This window comes from Apteryx mantelli, chromosome 10 (assembly GCF_036417845.1).
Source record: "Apteryx mantelli isolate bAptMan1 chromosome 10, bAptMan1.hap1, whole genome shotgun sequence".
Taxonomy (NCBI): Eukaryota; Metazoa; Chordata; class Aves; order Apterygiformes; family Apterygidae; genus Apteryx; species Apteryx mantelli.
In genome coordinates this window covers 12,547,738-12,565,867 of record NC_089987.1, presented here as the reverse complement: position 1 = coordinate 12,565,867, position 18,130 = coordinate 12,547,738, and the positions used below count along the sequence as shown (strand labels likewise).

Sequence of the window (18,130 nt, the reverse complement as noted above, 5' to 3'; positions counted from 1 at the left end):
AAGTTTGCATATCTCTAGTTAAGCATTCATGCAATATAGAGCAGTTTCTTGCAACTGTGACAAGGTATGATTATGGAAAAGAATAAATACTATATAATCAGTTCCCACTCGTTGTCCGTAAGTGCTTACTTTAACCTGATCTGCCATTTTTCAGTAAACAGATGCTATGAATGTGATACATAATCCCTAATACCCAGAGTTTTCTTGAAGTGTAAGAGCTAGCAGTACCCCGGTGACATATTCCTTATACTGTGGTGACTTAGCACGTAGTTGTCATTTGAAGACAATGTTGTGATATAAGACTCCCCAAATAGAAGCAAAGATACCCCAAAGTTGTCTCTTCAAGTGTGTGGAGGGATAATGCTCTTTTCGTATTTATTATATTCCATAGGGCTGTCAAAAGACTTGTGAAAAATTGGTTGCTTTCCAAAACCACTTTTTGTTCATGAGGACTGGATAAAATGGTTGCTAGTATGCTCTGTGATTCTCTGGATAAAGAAAATGTGGCCATTTATAGTACCTCTGCACAACTCCTACGCACAACTCCTGGCACAGGGCCTTGACCCCCTGCGCCAAGCTCTGCTACCATGCTTCGGTGTGCTACGGCAGGCCTTACGGCGCTCGTGAACCACTGCCAGCCTGCTTCAACGCGGGTACGCCGGTGGGCAGCGGCGATATAGCGATGTGTTCTGAGAAAGCGGCCAAACCCTGCAATCAGCAACATTACGTTGTAAGCGAAACAAAGATACGAACGGGTCAAAAAGGCTCATCACTGTGTAAGCCATGCTTCAAACATGAAATTCAGAAAATTCCCAAGGAACTTCTAGACCAATTCAGAGAAATGAAGAAGGATTTAAGAAATATAATTAGTCTGAAAAGTGAATCAAGTTGCTCAATTCACCGATATTTTAGCAGAGAGAATGGTATCTTCTGTATTTACTTCCTTTCCCAGAATTTGTAATTAGGTAGGCAATAATATAGTATTACCTTTGATCATTGATTGATACCTTTGAGTTAAAAAAAAAAAAGTGAATAGCAGGAAAAATCCTAAAAAGCCAGTAGTAATGTAAATCATGACAGAAAGGGCTGCACAGATCTTGCACTATGCAGCTGTGAAAAATTGTTTTAGCCTTTTGGGTGTTTAGTGACTAAATAATAGACTTTGCAGGCCCAAGAGGAGGAAAAAGCAGTTGGACTATTTGAATCTAAAAATGCAGCGGGAAGGAAAGCGAAGACTCGCGCAGCGACTGCTGTGCGCGGCGCTGTTTGAGCAGCCCTCCGCCCGCCGCGGCCCGCAGCGCCGTTACCTCGGCGCTGGGGCGGTCTTGGCCGGTTCCGGCCGGTTCCGGCCCTGAAGGGAGGCAGCGCCGGCGAGCGCAGGCTCCGCCCCCCCCACGTGACGCGTGTTTGTCCCGCGCGAGCCGCCGTCGCGGCAAGATGGCGGCGGAGAGCAGCGACAGCGAGGAGGAGGATCTGGTGAGCTACGGCAGCGCTCTGCCGGCGCTGCAGGAGGGTAAGGCGCCCCGCGGCCGGCACGGCTCGGCTTTCCCTCCCCGGGGGGCCGCCCGGGGGCCTCGGCGCTGCGCCGGCTGCCCGGCGCCGGGCGTGCGGCCTGGGCTGCCCCTGCGCCCTCCTGCCTGCGGCTGGGGGCTGCCTGCCTTTCCTTCCCGCAGCGCTCCCGAAGGAGCCGTGCTCGGACGTAGCTGCTCTAGGCACACGGTTGTGGTGGTATGGGCCTGCCCGCCTGCCTCTTCCTGGGGGAAGTGAGCATTGTCCAAGCACCCGTCCGCAGCTCTGGCTTCCATCGCTCCTTTCACACAGTTATTGTTAAAATAGTGCAAGTGTTTATGCCAAAATTGATAGTTCCGATTCCCTTTTGGGCATGTGTGGTCTGATTTCTCAAACAACTGCTTTAGTGACAAAATCTTGCCAGGGTTCTTACATACCTACCTAGAAGTGGCTTTTCCTGTATTTTAAAAACTTTTAGCTCAGTGTCAGGGTTCCTGTATTTCTGTAACCTCCAAACTGGTGTTAGTATTATCCAGTTTAAAAAGCAGATAAATACTAACTGTTATTTTAGAAACTGTACATCTGAGAATAAAGATGGAGGTTTTATTTTTGTTGCTTATAGAAGACTTGAAAGAATGGTAATGCCTCATGAAGACAAGATTGCTGTTGAGTTTCTCAGATATATAGTGATCCTTTTTTCTTGAAATAATGTCTTTTATAATTAATCATCGCAACTAACAAAAGCATAGCAAAAATATGCTTGTTCTAATTTGCAAAGCACTTTAGACACTAATTACATAGCCATAATCTTTGCTGACATTACACACTCACTTTATGAAAATCCCCCTGCTCTTTTTAGTTTACTCTGTCAAAGTGTTAAATGTGGTGCTGCTCATTGTAATAATAAATTATTTCCTGTTTAAAAGTGGTAGATACCATTCAGCTTATTGAACAGCATGCTTGCTGGCTGTAAATAAGTGTCCTGTCATTAGGAGCTTTGAAGCTTTGTAGAGTCCAGTAGCGTTTATATGTGTATATTTGTCTGTATCTTCTACTGAAGACTTTGCCAAGAGTTGTGCATTGGGCCTGATCCTGGGATTGCCCACCGCTAGGGTTAATGTTTAGTGTTGGGGGTAGCTTTGTTTAAATTAGCAGAGGTGGTGCTTTAAGAAAAGTGTTATGATGAACAGTGATCTAACAGCGACAAACAGTTTCAGTGGACTAATACTCAGAGGAATTGTAGTATTGCATATTACTTTTGTTGATGTTTCCAGTTATGGGATTTTTTTACTCTGAATGTCTGGCTTATTAATAATAAAAAAAAAAAAGTATAGTTAACTTATGACCCAAATTTTCCTTAATATTGCTTGATAAATATTTAGTATTTTAAACCTTTCTAGTGCTTTGCAAATCACAGGATCACAGAATCACTGAGGTTGGAAGGGACCTCTGGAGATCATCTAGTCCAACCCCCCTGCTCAGCAGGGTCACCTAGAGCACATTGCACAGGATTGCATCCAGGTGCGTTTTGAATATCTCCAGAGAAGGAGACTCCACAACCTCTCTGGGCAACCTGTTCCAGTGCTCTGTCACCCTCACAGTGAAAAAGTTTTTCCTCATGTTAAGATGGAAGTGTCTGTGTTTCAGTTTGTGCCCATTGCCTCGCGTCCTGTCGCTCGGCACCACTGAAAAGAGTCTGGTCCCATCCTCTCAACACCCTCCCTTCACATACTTGTACACATTGATAAGATCCCCTCTCAGTCTTCTCTTCTCCAAGCTAAACAAGCCCAGCTCTCTCAGCCTTTCCTCATAAGAGAGATGCTCCAGTCCCCTAATCATCTTTGTGGCCCTTCGCTGGACTTGCTCCAGTAGTGCCACATCCCTCTTGTACTGGGGAGCCCAGAACTGCACACAGTACTCCAGATGTGGCCTCAGCAGGGCTGAGTAGAGGGGGAGAATCACCTCCCTCGACCTGCTGGCAACACTCTTCCTGATGCAGCCCAGGATACCATTGGCCTTCTTGGCCACAAGGGCACATTGCTGCCTCATGCTTAACTTGGTGTCCACCAGCACTCCCAGGTCCTTCTCTGGAGAGCTGCTTTCCAGCAGGTCAACCCCCAACCTGTACTGGTGCCTGGGGTTATTCCTCCCCAGGTGCAGGACCCTGCACTTGCCTTTGTTGAACTTCATGAGGTTCCTCTCCGCCCACCTCTCCAGCCTGTCCAGGTCTCTTTGAATGGCAGCACAGCCCTCCGGTGTATCAGCCACTCCTCCCAGTTTTGTATCGTCAGCAAACTTGCTGAGGGTGCACTCTGTCCCTTCATCCAGGTCATTGATGAAGAAGTTGAACAAGACTGGACCCAGTACTGACCCCTGGGGGACACCGCTAGCTACAGGCCTCCAACTAGACTCTGCGCCGCTGATCACAACTCTCTGAGCTCTGCCATTCAGCCGGTTCTCAATCCACCTCACTGTCCACTCATCTAACCCACACTTCCTGAGCTTGTCTATGAGGATGTTATGGGAGACAGTGTCAAAAGCCTTGCTGAAGTCTAGGTAGACAACATCCACTGCTCTCCCCTCATCTACCCAGCCAGTCATTCCATCATAGAAGGCTATCAGATTATTATCAAATAATTCTTAAGTGCCACTGATGGAGAGGTGAAATATTGTATACAATGACTAGGTCATTAAGCAGGCAGATAGTTTATGGCTGTTTGACCACAGAAAAAAATGCTGTCAGAAGTAGTTAGGGTTTAGGATTTTGTTTGAACACTTTATGCTTTTGCTCTGGCAGTATGCATTAATAGCACGTACGAATATTTAAAGCAGAATGGAAAGAAGTACACACTGCTGGTGCTTTCCACTTCGAGGTGGCTACTGTTTGAGCCAGTTGTTAATTGGAAGGAAGAAAAGGTTTCTGGAAGAAGTGGAGATTCCATTCTTTATGCGTGTCGTGACTGACTTTCTATGTTGTTTATCTGATTGTAGGTGAACGAATTAAAAAGCCAGTTCCTCTTCAAGAGCAGACTGTTAAAGATGGAAAGGGACGATATCAACGTTTTCATGGAGCATTTACTGGTGGTTTCTCTGCTGGTTACTTCAACACTGTCGGCACAAAGGAAGGTTAGGTATTTTGGGGTCTTCTGGGAAGCATTACTTGATTAGCATAATATAACATTCATGAAAACAAATTAACTGTCATGGAGCAAATTTTCTCTGCTCTTCATTATACTGAAGTTGTTGAAAACATCAACTGTATAGTTGAAACAGTATTGTTCAAGTTATTTCCCCTTGAGTTTTCTGATTGCAGTTTTATAAATGTTCTCTTAAGGTAAGGTTGAAATGTTTGAGTTGTTTTCAAATATTACATTGACATTTACTATACCTCACTTTGGTATTTGCTTTCTTTAAAGGATGGACTCCTTCAAGTTTTATATCATCACGGCAGAAGAGAGCAGACAAAACCATTCTTGGGCCGGAAGACTTCATGGATGAAGAGGTAAGTTTAGAAAGGAATACAAATCTTTTGGAAATAGTTGCCATGACTAAGGTTTGACTCTTCTTGATACAATGAAATCTATCTGAGAACTTAAAATAGTGAAAACTGAAGTAACTTTAGATTACATCTCGTATGCAGTGTTATACTCCTGGATCCAATGGGGCGTTTCCTAGGTTTACTTAGGAAGCTCCTGTAATCTCTATTTTAAACAAAACAAAACTCTCAAACAAACAAACAAACCCACCCTTCAATTTCTCTATCGGGAAATACAAATCAAAAAGAGATGTTTGAAGTTGTTTAAAATACAACTCCCTTTCAAGTTACTGAAAATGCAACCATATAAATGGCTTGAAAAATTTAGCCACTATGAAGGTCATATCCTGTCTTCTTTCCTTTAACACTATTGTAAGTGTGCATTTGAGGAAAAAATATTTTTAATCAAAATTTTTCCATTTTGTATGTATTTTCCAGGATCTTAGTGAATTTGGGATAGCACCAAAAGATATTACAACTACAGATGATTTTGCATCCAAAGCCAAAGATAGAATAAAAGAGAAAGCTAGACAAATTGCAGGAGTAGTTGCTGCCATTCCAGGAACAACTGCCTTTGATGATTTAATAGGACCATCAAAGTAAGTAAATTAAAATAAAAACTAACCAAGCAATTCCTCTCCTTTAGAGGTGTTGTGGTAAGAAAAGGAGTGTTTTGCTACAGTAATTTTTGTATGTGCAGGCTTGTGCCAGGTAAACACGTACAAAGCGGGATGTAGTATATACAAAAATGCTGATATGTTCAGATTTGCTTTTTAAAAAGTGTGCTATGAAAGCATAATCTCAAGTGATATGAATGTGCATTATTTCTCAAGGAATATTAAACGTGTGTATTTGAGGTAATTTCTTTTGTTATTTTGTTTTCTTCTTAGAATAACAATTGGGGTTGAACTGTTGAGAAAAATGGGCTGGAAAGAAGGACAAGGAATTGGACCTCGAATCAAAAGAAAGCCTCTTAGGCAGAAACCTGGTATGTTCAGAAAACTTCCTGAAATGAGTAATGGAAAGTGCTTTCACAGACCTATTAAGAGGTTCACTTTAAAACCTCCTTTTTAAACTCCTTTTATTTGATCTGTTTCTTTAATCTAAGAGGAATTGAATAAAGAATTATAATTTAGTATAATGCTGTTATGTCTTTTACAGATCCTCAAGTGAAAGTATATGGTTGTGCATTACCACCTGGACTGTCCGAGGGTTCTGAGGTATTGTACAGGCAAAAATTATTTGTTGATTCAAAATTAAAAAGTGTATTAACACACACAAGTAAAATTTCTTTTTTTAATGTTTTAAAACAATTTTTAAACACACAGCTTTACTTATTTTTTAAGTATTCATAAAAATTTATGATGCTTACTGTGAAAAAGGATTAATGTATCTAAATTTAGCCTTTTGCTAGCTAGACACATGTAATTTATACATAATTTCATACATGTTTTAGGGAATATAAACTTGCCTAGTCTCATATTAACTACATATTGTAGAAACTCAAATACAAACCCCTTTTATATAGAGATATTTATTGTTACGTACTTCTGCCTTGTATAAGGATGAAGAGGATGAATACCAGCCAGAGAACGTGACGTTTGCACCGAAAGATGTAATGCCTGTAGATTTGACTCCAAAAGAGGATGTCCATGGACTTGGCTATAAGGGTTTGGACCCCACACAAGCTTTGTTTGGTATATCTGGAAGAGAACACCTTAATCTTTTCACAGGTGGTTCTGAAAAGACAAGTGATCTACTTGGTGATCTGAGACATAGTAAGGGAAGAAAACTAGGTATCACAGGCCAGGTAAAGAGATTATTTAATGTATATTATTAGTAGTGTAATAAATCTCAATAAATTTCTGTTTTCTTCTGTGGAAGGCACTGAGACATGGTAGAGTTATTGTAGGAAACTTCAAGTGCTTTGAGATTGGGGTTAGGAGTCTACCTTTTTTCTGTGGTTTAACTTGCTTAATAAGAAGATGTGGACAAATCCTTAGAAGTCTTAAATGTCTAAATTTTATCAACATCATTAAAGGGAAATGTAAAAACATCTCATTGAATAATTGGCCTGAGAAAATTCTTTTTATTTTGCTCACAGAAAGTTGATATTCTATATGCATTTAGCTTAAATATTTTTTTCTCTCAATTTTATTGAATCTTTCCAGTAATGTTGAATCTGTTGGTTAGAGAGGCTTTGTTGCTCTCCATTATATTTATACTTCTTATGTAGAAGGAGCACTGTCAATTTATATAATTTTGGGAATTGTACTTAATACTCATGCCAGATTTCTTAGAGAATTTACCTGCTCTTAGTCAGAATGCAAGTTTTGTTGTGTGGAATTAGGCTGTCGTTCTCACCCTGTGCAGACCAAGCACTATCATCAGTGTTTGGTCTGTACAGTGTCATCAGACCACTGGCCCTCCCTGCCTGGGGAGTGAAATGTGTTTGCCTCCTCCCCCCCCCCGTTGTTAGCACTTGTTTTCTGTGAAACAGTAAATTGTTCCCAGTATGTGTGTATATATATATAGCTATATCTATATAGAGAGAGAGGGAGAGATACACACATATAGGTGCATTGTGACATGTGACTTAAAGGTGGTATTTTTAGGTTTTGAATTCTCATTATTTGAAATATATTTTAGGCTTTTGGTGTAGGAGCTTTAGAGGAGGAAGATGATGATATTTATGCAACTGAAACATTGTCAAAATATGATACAATTTTAAAAGATGAGGAACCTGGAGATGGTTTATATGGTTGGACAGCGCCGAAGCAGTATAAATCCAAAAAAAGTAAGTAAGTAAATCCAAAAAAAGTAAGTTCTATCTGAAGAGTTGAAAAAATATCGTATAACTGTAGTCTGTTTTCCAAACCTTTTAATTTTAAATCAACTGGTGTTTTCCAGCCCTGTTATCTAATAACCTAGTCTTCTTTCTATATTGATGTGTCCAAGTCTTGAAAATAATTTTTTATGTTCTCCACTAATTCCAATTTAGAGTAAATCCCAAATTTGTATTTTAAAGAGGACAATGTGTGTTGCTTTGTGAGGTGTGGCATTCAGTCCCAGTGACAGGAATAGAAAGATAATTTTGAGTAATAGCTACAAAATAAGTCCCAATATTTGCAAAGAAGTTTTTAGATATAATTACATATTTTCAAACAATAACATTTGTACATTTTATCTTGATGTCGTGTCATTTTTAGTGCCACTTTTAAGTACATGAAATACTTCTGTGATTTCTAGAGTATTTGTTGATGTTAGTTGTGCACAGCTAATGGTACTTATTATGTTAGCCATGCACAATAGTGGCACTCTTGTCTAACCATTAGTGATGTTCATCTTATAGCATTCTCTCTGGTAGTAGTTTTTAGCTGTATAATGCTAATCCAAATCCAGATCCCTTCAATTTAAATGAAAGGCAATGAAGATAAACATATACAATTAAGCCACTTGAAATATAATGGGAAATGGGAAATATTTGGGGAGGGGGAAGCTTTTTGCCAAACATACATCTTTTGAATATTGACCAGCTCTGTAATTTTTTTCTAGGGTTTGAAACAGAAGTTAAATATATAGGCAAAATCTTGGATGGTTTTTCCTTGGCATCAAAGTCATCAGCTCCAAGCAAGGTAAGCTGATGTTGACATTCTTGTAGTAAGAGTCACATCTGCAAGAAAGAAATCTCAAAAGCAAATTGACATGTAAGCTGTATGGATTTTATTGGTTTTAATGCTTTTTTGTGTTTTAGAAATAAAAGTGCTAGTTAGTGATAAAGATTGCTGAATAATCAAAAAACCCTGTTGCAGGCTATTTAAAACAAACGTTAAATTTGTTGGACTAGTGAATGAACTTTAACTTTCCCATGTGCTGGCTTTAAGCAAATACTTTCCACACTGTCCACTGTTACTTGGCATAAGGTTGGAGGATTGGTTTGATTTACCTTTGAAATGAAAAATGTACATATTCTGCTTATAGATATTCAGATGTAACATCCAATGTTCTGCAATAATCAGGCCGCATGTTTCATCCAGTTCACTGTTTTGATGATGTTGTTAGCCCTATTCTTAGAACTGCATCTTGCATACCATATATATTTGCATAAATTAGAATGAGATAGCATAGAATTGCGTGATACTCCTTTTTTGAATGAAGAGAGAGGAAGAAAATTTGTATGGTATATAAAAATGCATAGCATAGGAAGCATTGGGATAACTTTCACAGTAACAGCTTGAATGAAGCATGTGGAGGGGGAGAAGGATTTTGAAAGACATTAAAATACGTTAAGCATAGGGGAAGTACTCAAAAGTCCAATTAATTTACTAAATCTTACATGACTTCTGTTTTTAAAAAAATTAATAGGCAATATCCAGAACATTTTCTCAAATAAAAGCCATGCATGTTCAAAGACTTGCTAATTTTTGCTGCTGCTTGATGCACATATTTTTCCTGTTTCTCATAATTTTTATGTATTGACGATATAACATTTTGTTCCCCAAATTTGTATTACAATGCCACTGACTTGCTGACTCAGTCTAAAAGGCACAGTAGCTTGTAATATCATTTTCTATTATTAAGTTATGTAAATTGAGCAATTTTTAGATTGGGTGACCTTTTCTGAAAGCATGAAACAGTATTGGTATGTCTAAGAAGATTAACTCTTTTACACAGGGAAGGAAATGTGATGTGTAATTGTTAAATACAAAGTTGCATCTCTCTTAGTATTTTTGTATTTGTTTTGTTGTTTGTTTTGTTTTGTTTTCCCCTGGAAGACTTATCCACCACCTGACCTGCCACGAGATTACAGGCCGGTCCATTACTTTCGACCTGTGATAGCAGCTGGAAATGAAAACTACCATTTACGGAAGGCATTAGAGCAATCGACTGGAAAACTTGAGAATGACACAACACAACAAAGCAGGCATACGCTGAACGCCTCTCAGAGGAGGGACCGACTAGGAGAAACTGTTCTAAAAGGTACTGATATTTGTGACCCTACCTTTGCTTCTGTTTCAGACCCTCAGTTTGTTTTGTATAAGACTTTTATAATTTTAGTCTAGACTTGACCACTGTTTTTCAATTTAAAAATATTCAATCTAATCAGTCAAGCTAGAGTACTTTGACATGGTCCAATTTCATTTCTACACGTCAATTATTGACATATCTGCCTACATTTTCATTTATGATTATTCATCTTTGTAATTATGTTGTTTATGGTTGCTTAGGAGTATTTTCTCCAAATGTATATGCATAGTGGTAGGCTTCTTTTGTCCTCCCCTGAAGTGGCAGAAATATTTGTATTAATTTTTCATTTCTATTTATTTATTACTGCTTTCTTTTGGTTTTAGGTCCCGCTCCTTCTGTTTTGGAGTATCTGTCTGAGAAAGACAGAGAAAGACTGAAAGAAGTGAAACAAGCATCTGAACAACAAATGAAAGTAAAAATGTTGCCTCAACAGTCACAAAATAGATTCCAGCCAACCTCTGCAAATGATGCTCCTCACAAGTGGCAAATGTTTTTGGGGGGTCAGTTAGCAAATGCTGGTTCTAGTGACTTCAAACCATTTGCAAGAAATCCAGAAAAACAAAAAAGATACGAAAGTTTTGTGCAGAGTCTTAAACAAGGACAAAAAGGTAACTAAAAAGATGAATCCTCACATTTTTAACCTTCTCTGGAAAAAAAAATTTGTTTTTGTTTCTTTATTCTCGTTTTTTGTCCTATTCCATTTTATGTTCAGTATGAGTGCTGTTCTTGAAAATATCTATCTTGTGTTTGGCAAATACTATCGTTCTTACTGTATTGAAAAATTACCTCCACTTATCAAGGAATAATCCAGCTGAGATTAATACTGTACCTAAACTAAATACTCATTAAATACTTGCAGGGATGTTTGCTTTTTATCTTATTTTTGCTTGAAAGAATCTCAGTGATTTGTATCTGCATGAGACTTAAGTAAGCTTTAAGCTCTGCTAGGCATTTCTCTCCTTAATTTACAGCAGATATGTTGGAGCATTATTTAGACCCGAGTATGACAGAATGGGAGCGAGGAAGAGAACAAGAGGAGTTCTTCCGTGCAGCAATGTTCTACAAATCTTCAAACTCAACACTGTCATCCAGGTTTACCCGGGCTAAATATGAAGATGATGTTGATAAAGTGGAAGTTCCTCGGGACCAAGAGGTATTTGCTGTTACAATCTTTCAGTTCATTGGAACTGCAGTTGCTGTTCTAATCCTGACTTTCAAAATCCTTTAAAACTCCTTTGTAGGTGTAGTGTCAATGTTGTGTTCCCTTCTGTCTAGTAAACCTTTGAAAAAGATCATTGCATACAAAAGCAGTGGTTTGTTAATTAGACTTAAACATTTGTGCTTGTCCCTTTCTCAGTATTACAACAGTAATACTCAATTCAGTAAGTTATTACTCATCTAGCAGGTGTAAATGCTTGACTTTTTTCAGAATGATATTGATGACAAGGAATCTGCTGTGAAGATGAAGATGTTTGGCAAACTCACAAGAGACAAGTTCGAATGGCACCCTGAAAAGTTATTGTGTAAAAGATTTAACGTTCCTGATCCATACCCTGAGTAAGATAATTGATTAAAAGATACAAATATAAAAAAAATACAAATATTTTTAAATGCTTTTTGAAAATTCCAGCAGTTTTAATATGTTTATGGAAAACTTGGGTTGGTTTTTTTTTTTAATCTTTTTTTGTAATAACAGATGTAACATAGTACCTGCTAATGCTTTAATTGGCCTCATTAAACATGGTGAAATCACCCCTGTCAAAATAGTATGCATTTTAAGGAGTGCTATAAGTGTTTAAGCTTGTGGTAGATAATTTGAGGCCTTATTTTCCTGTGTTGAAAACAATAATCAACAAACATTTTTTTCCCCTCTAGTTCTTCCATTGTTGGGTTACCAAAAGTGAAACGAGACAAGTATTCTGTATTCAATTTCCTAACCCTGCCTGAGGCCACCACATCCGTAACTCAAGCAACAAATGAAAGAATTCAACAGAATAACAATCTCAACAGTAAGTTGGTCATTATTTTATTCATGTAACTATAAGAGTTAATGGTATAGAAAACACTGTAGTCTTTGTCATGGAGAATGAACTTACCTACCTGATTTTTTCATTAAAAAGGGCAAAAAATTAAAAAGTAAATTCAGTGACCTAAAAACTGAAGTCTGTAAGATTATGCTAATTTCTTCCACCTGAAATATCTTTATAGGTTAGCAATTCAGTTAAAAGGATTTGAGAAGTGTCAAACCATACTGAAGCAGCAGAGTAATTTAAAATCATCCTTAGGTTATGAAATGCAGTATAATTTAGCATGCAACTGATTTGAATGTTTGAAACTTTTTTTAGAACCAAAGAAACCTTCAAGATGGGATGTATCAGATAAAGAGAAAGAGAAAAAAGATTCTATCAGTGAATTCATTAGTCTTGCTAGATCAAAAGTTGATATTCAGCAGCAGCCACCAGTACCGATGACAGAAGAATGTGGAACTGAGACAAATGAAACTCTTCCCAGTGAGGTGGGTACATGGCTGTGTTTGAACTTGAAGGGAAACGGCTTCAGATTTTGTTAACCTTGAACTAATGTTGGGTAGCGTATGAACTGAGTTAATAAAGATTGGTTTACGGAAGGATCAACTCAGGATGAGCAAAGAGAAGGTGGAATTTGCACTTAAGAATTGTGACATTTGTAACTGTGAGGGGTATAACTGTACAGCATGCAAGCATAGCAAGTATGGCTAGAAGGAGCAGCTTAAGGAAAGATAAAATGTAGCTCAGGACTCTGGGGGTTAAATTCAGTCCCTTAGAGCCACTGAGCTCACAGACACAGAATATATATCTTTTTCTCTTCCAAATGGAGGAGGATGCATACTTTGTGGAGAAGGGTGTGGGTTTTTTTTTTTTTTTTTCATTTTGCTTAAATTCACCTTTAGCAGTGTATAATTGAAGTGAATGAACTTAATGAATTAGAATTTATAGTATCTTGTATTCTCAGCAGTGTGTAGAGCACAAAGTGCAGTACTCTTTACACAAAAATGACTTTGTTTAGTGGTGTCTCAAGGTTTTACTATTTTGGGCTAACAGTTCTAAGTTTGTTTACTTCATATCTATTGTGATATTTGATAGTTTCGTAAATACATGACAGCATGTTTGAAGGTATGTTATTACTTAACCTACTGGAGAGAGATTCTTTAGAGTTTCTTTAGTGTTGAAATATTATTTATGATGTTGTTTTGTAGACAGCTAATGAAGACAAGGATCAGGAAGAAAGCAGACCGTCCATGGACTTATTTAAGGCCATCTTTGTGAGTTCCTCAGATGAAAAATCATCTTCCTCTGAGGACGAGAGTGATGAAGAGCATCAGCCAACTGTTTCTGTAATAAATTCAGAAACTAACAAGCAGGTTGATCTACCAGATAGTTCCTCATCTAATGTACAAGGTAGTACTTAATGGATGTTTGTTTTCATAAATGTATTGAAAAAATATTATTTATGAGTCGATAGTAGTTTTATAAGAAGTTCAAGTACTCTTACACTAGCAGAACAGTATGGGACTGGCAGGATCATAGTTGTCTAGCCCCACCAGTGCCAGATGAGCTGAACATGTAGAAATTCTGAATAATGCAGCACTGAGTAACACCTTGCATGTTGCAGCATTATTTATATTGCTGTGAGTCTTGCATAGGTTTTACAAGCAAGCTGCCCTATGGAATTTGCTTGATAAACTGGGAGGGGGAACAACACATGCAACGTTGAAGCATCCTTCACAGAAAAATACAGGAGAACTTTTACTCCTGTAATAAGTCATAAGGTACATGATAAATTACAGTTCTCTTGTGGATATTTGCAAGTTTAGAAGTAAATACATTGCCTTTATTTGATGGGTAAATTCACTTTCTAAATATTGACATTCCAGGAAAACGTAATATTGAAATAATTTTGATAAGTCATCAGTAAGTTGCATTTTATTTGTATTCCAATTATAATAATTGCCAGAATACTTCTACAGGAGAGGGAGAAGACCAATCTTTTGGCTGTAACAAGTTCTCATGTTTTCAGGATGTCATTAAATTAACAAAACATACCTTATACTTAGTACATTACAGTGGAAATACTTTGTCCACTTATTGTCATGCTTGATTCTGTTAACATCTAATTTTTAGTGTTTATTAACTTTGTAGATTTTGTGGAGTTTGTCATTAATGTGAAATAACAGAGAAGTAGCACTACATTACTAAATGAAGGCAAGCTCATGCACCAATACTAACTAAATTGTAATTGTAGAGTAAAAAGGTCAATTTTGATTAAGGGAAAAAGAAAAAAGGTAATATGTTGAAATGTTTGGGGATGTCAACTAGCCAGATGGCCAGAGAAGTCCATAGAGAGATAGGAAGTTGATCTATTTGCTTTTTTAAAGGTTTTTAGAAAGTCCACTTTAACTTTCTTCAGCACTTCTTGGAAGAAGTGTTACCTTATCTTCCTTTTAAATAAAGAAGTTTTTGTTATTTGATAGAGAATGTGACTGCTACAACTGAGCCTGGCCTTCCTTTGCTGCCTGCTTCAAAGGAGGAACTGGATGTGGCAGAGGAATTTGGACCAAGGTTGCCTCCAGCTTTCTCTTCTGGTAGGTCCCACAGACTTTTAGTGTATAAATTCTGTATGTTGAAGGTGTATGCAAGATGCATGATATTTTTCTTTAAAAAAACATTTGTGAATACTTAATTTACCTCTTAAATGCCTGTGCTATGTCAAACTAGCACTGGCAAAAGCTTTGTTACCATGCTGAGATCTACTAGCAGGGAGCTCTGCCTGTGTAGCAACTTTGATGCAGCTCTACACTGGCGCTGTTAATAAACTGTAATGTTGTAGGACCAGCATTGCTGCTTTTTGTTTTGTTTTGTTTTTTTAATACAGGTTGCGAAGGTATTTAATTGGAGTAGGAAAGTTGCAGTGTGGAGATTTAGACATTCTGTTTCTATTTGAAGGCTAAGATTTGTAAAACTCCCTATTGGTTTAAAATTTATATGAAATTTAATATTATAGTTACCTTTATTTTGTCATGTTTTTAGTTTCTGCATTTGCTTTGTGCTTTAGGCCCTATTCAGCAACAAGGACCGCTAGTGCCAGCAAGTTTTCCTGGACCTAGTAGGAAAGAAAAACATAAAAAGAACAGAGAAAAACACAGGACTAAGAGAGACCACAAACATAAAAAGGAAAAGGTATTTGTATGTTGAATTTATATGCTGAAGATGTGAGGCATATTCTGAAAACTGCATATAGTTCATGGCTTGTAGATATACAAATAATCAAATTTTTGTTTGGGGGGTTGAGCATTTGGGATGAGCTGTATGGTTTTGTTTTTTATTTTTTAACTCAGGCTAAGTAGTGATAGAGGTGTCATTGTTAGCATTTTGTCTCAGTTAAGTTTACACTGAAATCAGCTTTTCAGGATTTGTTGTTTCTTTTTTGTGTTGTTGCCTTTCAGAATTACCCAAATCTTTCAAAATGAAAAAGTAATATAATAAGGGACTTTTTTCTTTTTGCAGAAAAAGAAACAGAAGAAACACAAAAACAAAGGAAAACATAAGAATAAAAAATCAGAAAAAGAGAGCAGCTCAGACACTGAAGACAGCAGCGACAGCCTTAGTGATATGGATACCACAGGCTTGTCACCCAAAGAGCTTTTAAGAAGGTAAACAGAAAATTTACTGAAACGCTCACAAATTTTGCAGTGGATAACTAGAACTTCATTTATATGAATTGTCATTCCAGTGAACCTATTTGCAACAAATACGGATCATCTCTTTATGTGTATAAAATACTGCTCGGTTTGTTTAATCAGGTTAGGACAGGTTACAAATATTACGCATCTTAAGCCCTATAATTAATTTTAAGGATAGAAATCTTGTGTGGTAAAGGGCACTGAATACACAACTCTGTACGTATAAGTTAATACAGATTATTGTTACAGGTAACTGAAATTTTTGAAGGTATTTTGAATGGGAATTAAAAATTGAACAAGTGCAGATGGTGGTATTTCCATTACTTTGTCTATTCCTCCTTACTTGGAAACTTTTGGAAGCAGTATTGTCTGCTTCAGAATGTTTTGAATCTGCTTCAGTCTGTTGATAATCAGCAAAAGACCCAGTTCAGATAGATACATTGTGCTGCATTGATGTTTAAAATAAATCTGTGCTTGAGCAAGAAGCAATGCAGCAAAAGAACAATGCTGGAGTTACGTGCATTCCTGCTAAATTCAGACTGTGCCCTTACATTTTGATAAACTAGTGACTTGAACATAGTTCTAGTGCAGATGTGAAAATCGGAGCACTTCATTTTGCTCACGCACTTGAAATAAAATACAAACAAAAGTTGATTGGTAGTACATACCACAGTCAACTTAAAACACATTCCAAGTAGAACAGTCACTGCCTTGGCTTCTGCTGAACCTCTCTTACTAGCTGAAGGAGGGGTCTCAACATATTTGTTGAGGTATCACATCCAGCTGTCCTTTGGCAAAATCATTGTGATCTGCCTGTTTAGTGGTTTGGGTTGGTACAAATAGGAAAAGTTGGCCTTCCAGAGGACTCTGTCTCCTATTCCATTGAAATTGAACTTGTTATGTATTTGTGCTTTCTTGCTTAAAAAGCAAACTACTTCTCTACTTAGCAAACTACAAAGCTTATAACTAAATATGTTGTTTTGCATTTTGCACAGAATAGCTAGACTTCTTTTTACAAGATGATATTTTCTAAGCCATTGGGTTTGCCTGTCTTTTTTTTGCATCTCTGAGACAAAATGTGGTTACCTCAGATTAAGGTTTAAACTGCTCAAGTAGTAACTAAGTATTTGTGATGTTGTATGTAATTCTTCAGTTTGACCTCTTTCTTTTTGTCTCCCTCTTAGACTGAAAGAACTTCAGCATTGAAGAGGTAGCTTGCTTTCCTCAGTGGTGTGTGACTTTATCTCAAATTTTGATCTCCTCTGTGACGGTTGATCAATAATGTATTGTATACTTCAAAGTGCTGTGGATACTGTATTCATATTGAATTTGTTTGAAAGTACAAGTGTGTTCATTTTGAGATGCTTCATAAATTCAAAATTTATGGATTATGGACTGTTGAAAAGACGTCTTGTGCAGTATACTCTGAAATACTGCAGGCTCTGTTTTAATTAAAATTAAACTTAAGATATTTTAATAAACTAAGTATTACCAGTCACTTTTTGTGCAGTAAGTCACTGACTAAGAGCTCTAAAAAGTTGGTGAGTAAAGTAGATTTCAATTCTGAATTAAGTTAGGAAATTAAAAACTAAAACAATGTAAAATTTGTATGGGTGCATATATCTTTCAGTTTTGAATGTGTCTCTACTGCAGAAATTCATATTGCCATTTTCCAGGCTCTGGCTGTATGTGGATTTTTTTTTATCTTTCTTCTAATTGTATATAGCACTTGTCATAGCAGATCTAAATAAATAAACAGTCACTTTGACACAAGTTAAATTATTAAGGCTAATATACTAAAAGATTAGTACTGTAACTTGCATTATTGTGTAGTTGTATGCAGTTAGAATGAAAACTTGGTGTGCTTATACCATGTGTGTTTTATGCCGTACATTTAAAGGGCACTTGTCACCTTGCAGAGTTATTTAATACAAGCCCTGAGCTACTGGGGACCTGCTGGTTGAAGGAGCCGGCCCTCTTCCACAGCGCTCGCCCCCTTTTCCCCAGCAGTGTGGGGAGCCCAAAGGACTCTTCCTGCTCACGGTGCTGAACACCAGCCCTCGCCTGAAACCCGCGCTGTAGGCGGCGGCTTGCCGGGGGCTGGCAGGGTGCTGTGACAGCTCCTGCTTGGGGACTGCAAGGGAGACGCGGCAAGGAAGCCTGTGGTCTGAAGTGCCCCCTTCAGCGCGGGAGGGGGGGATCGGAAATAACTTTAGGGTTGATGGTGTCTGTTATGGGGAGAAAGCAGCTGTAGCTGGACTGAGCTGTAGCTGCTGCCGGCTGGCTTCGGGTTCAGGTGCAGTTTAAAGGGTGTGTAGGGCCGAGTGCTAAGGCCGGCA

At 37.9% G+C, this 18,130-nt stretch overlaps 1 protein-coding gene across 2 annotated transcripts; it reads left to right on the top strand.

Annotated features, from left to right (window-relative positions):
* The first annotated feature begins 1,417 nt into the window (after window positions 1–1,417).
* Window positions 1,418–17,564, top strand: GPATCH1 (G-patch domain containing 1). 2 transcript variants are annotated; one of them, XM_067302503.1, is made up of 20 exons: window positions 1,418–1,513; window positions 4,501–4,635; window positions 4,926–5,011; window positions 5,483–5,643; window positions 5,935–6,032; window positions 6,206–6,264; window positions 6,609–6,854; window positions 7,694–7,841; window positions 8,600–8,679; window positions 9,820–10,024; window positions 10,396–10,680; window positions 11,047–11,225; window positions 11,502–11,629; window positions 11,948–12,081; window positions 12,418–12,587; window positions 13,308–13,509; window positions 14,583–14,693; window positions 15,164–15,288; window positions 15,616–15,761; window positions 16,976–17,564. In XM_067302503.1, the coding sequence occupies exons 1-20, from the start codon at window positions 1,438–1,440 to the stop codon at window positions 16,995–16,997; spliced, it is 2,796 nt and encodes a 931-aa protein (XP_067158604.1). In that variant the 5' UTR covers window positions 1,418–1,437; the 3' UTR covers window positions 16,998–17,564. The 2 variants fall into 2 exon arrangements, with proteins under 2 accessions (XP_067158604.1, XP_067158603.1); XM_067302502.1 differs by having other exon boundaries at window positions 11,044–11,225.
* The last annotated feature ends 566 nt before the right edge of the window (window positions 17,565–18,130 follow it).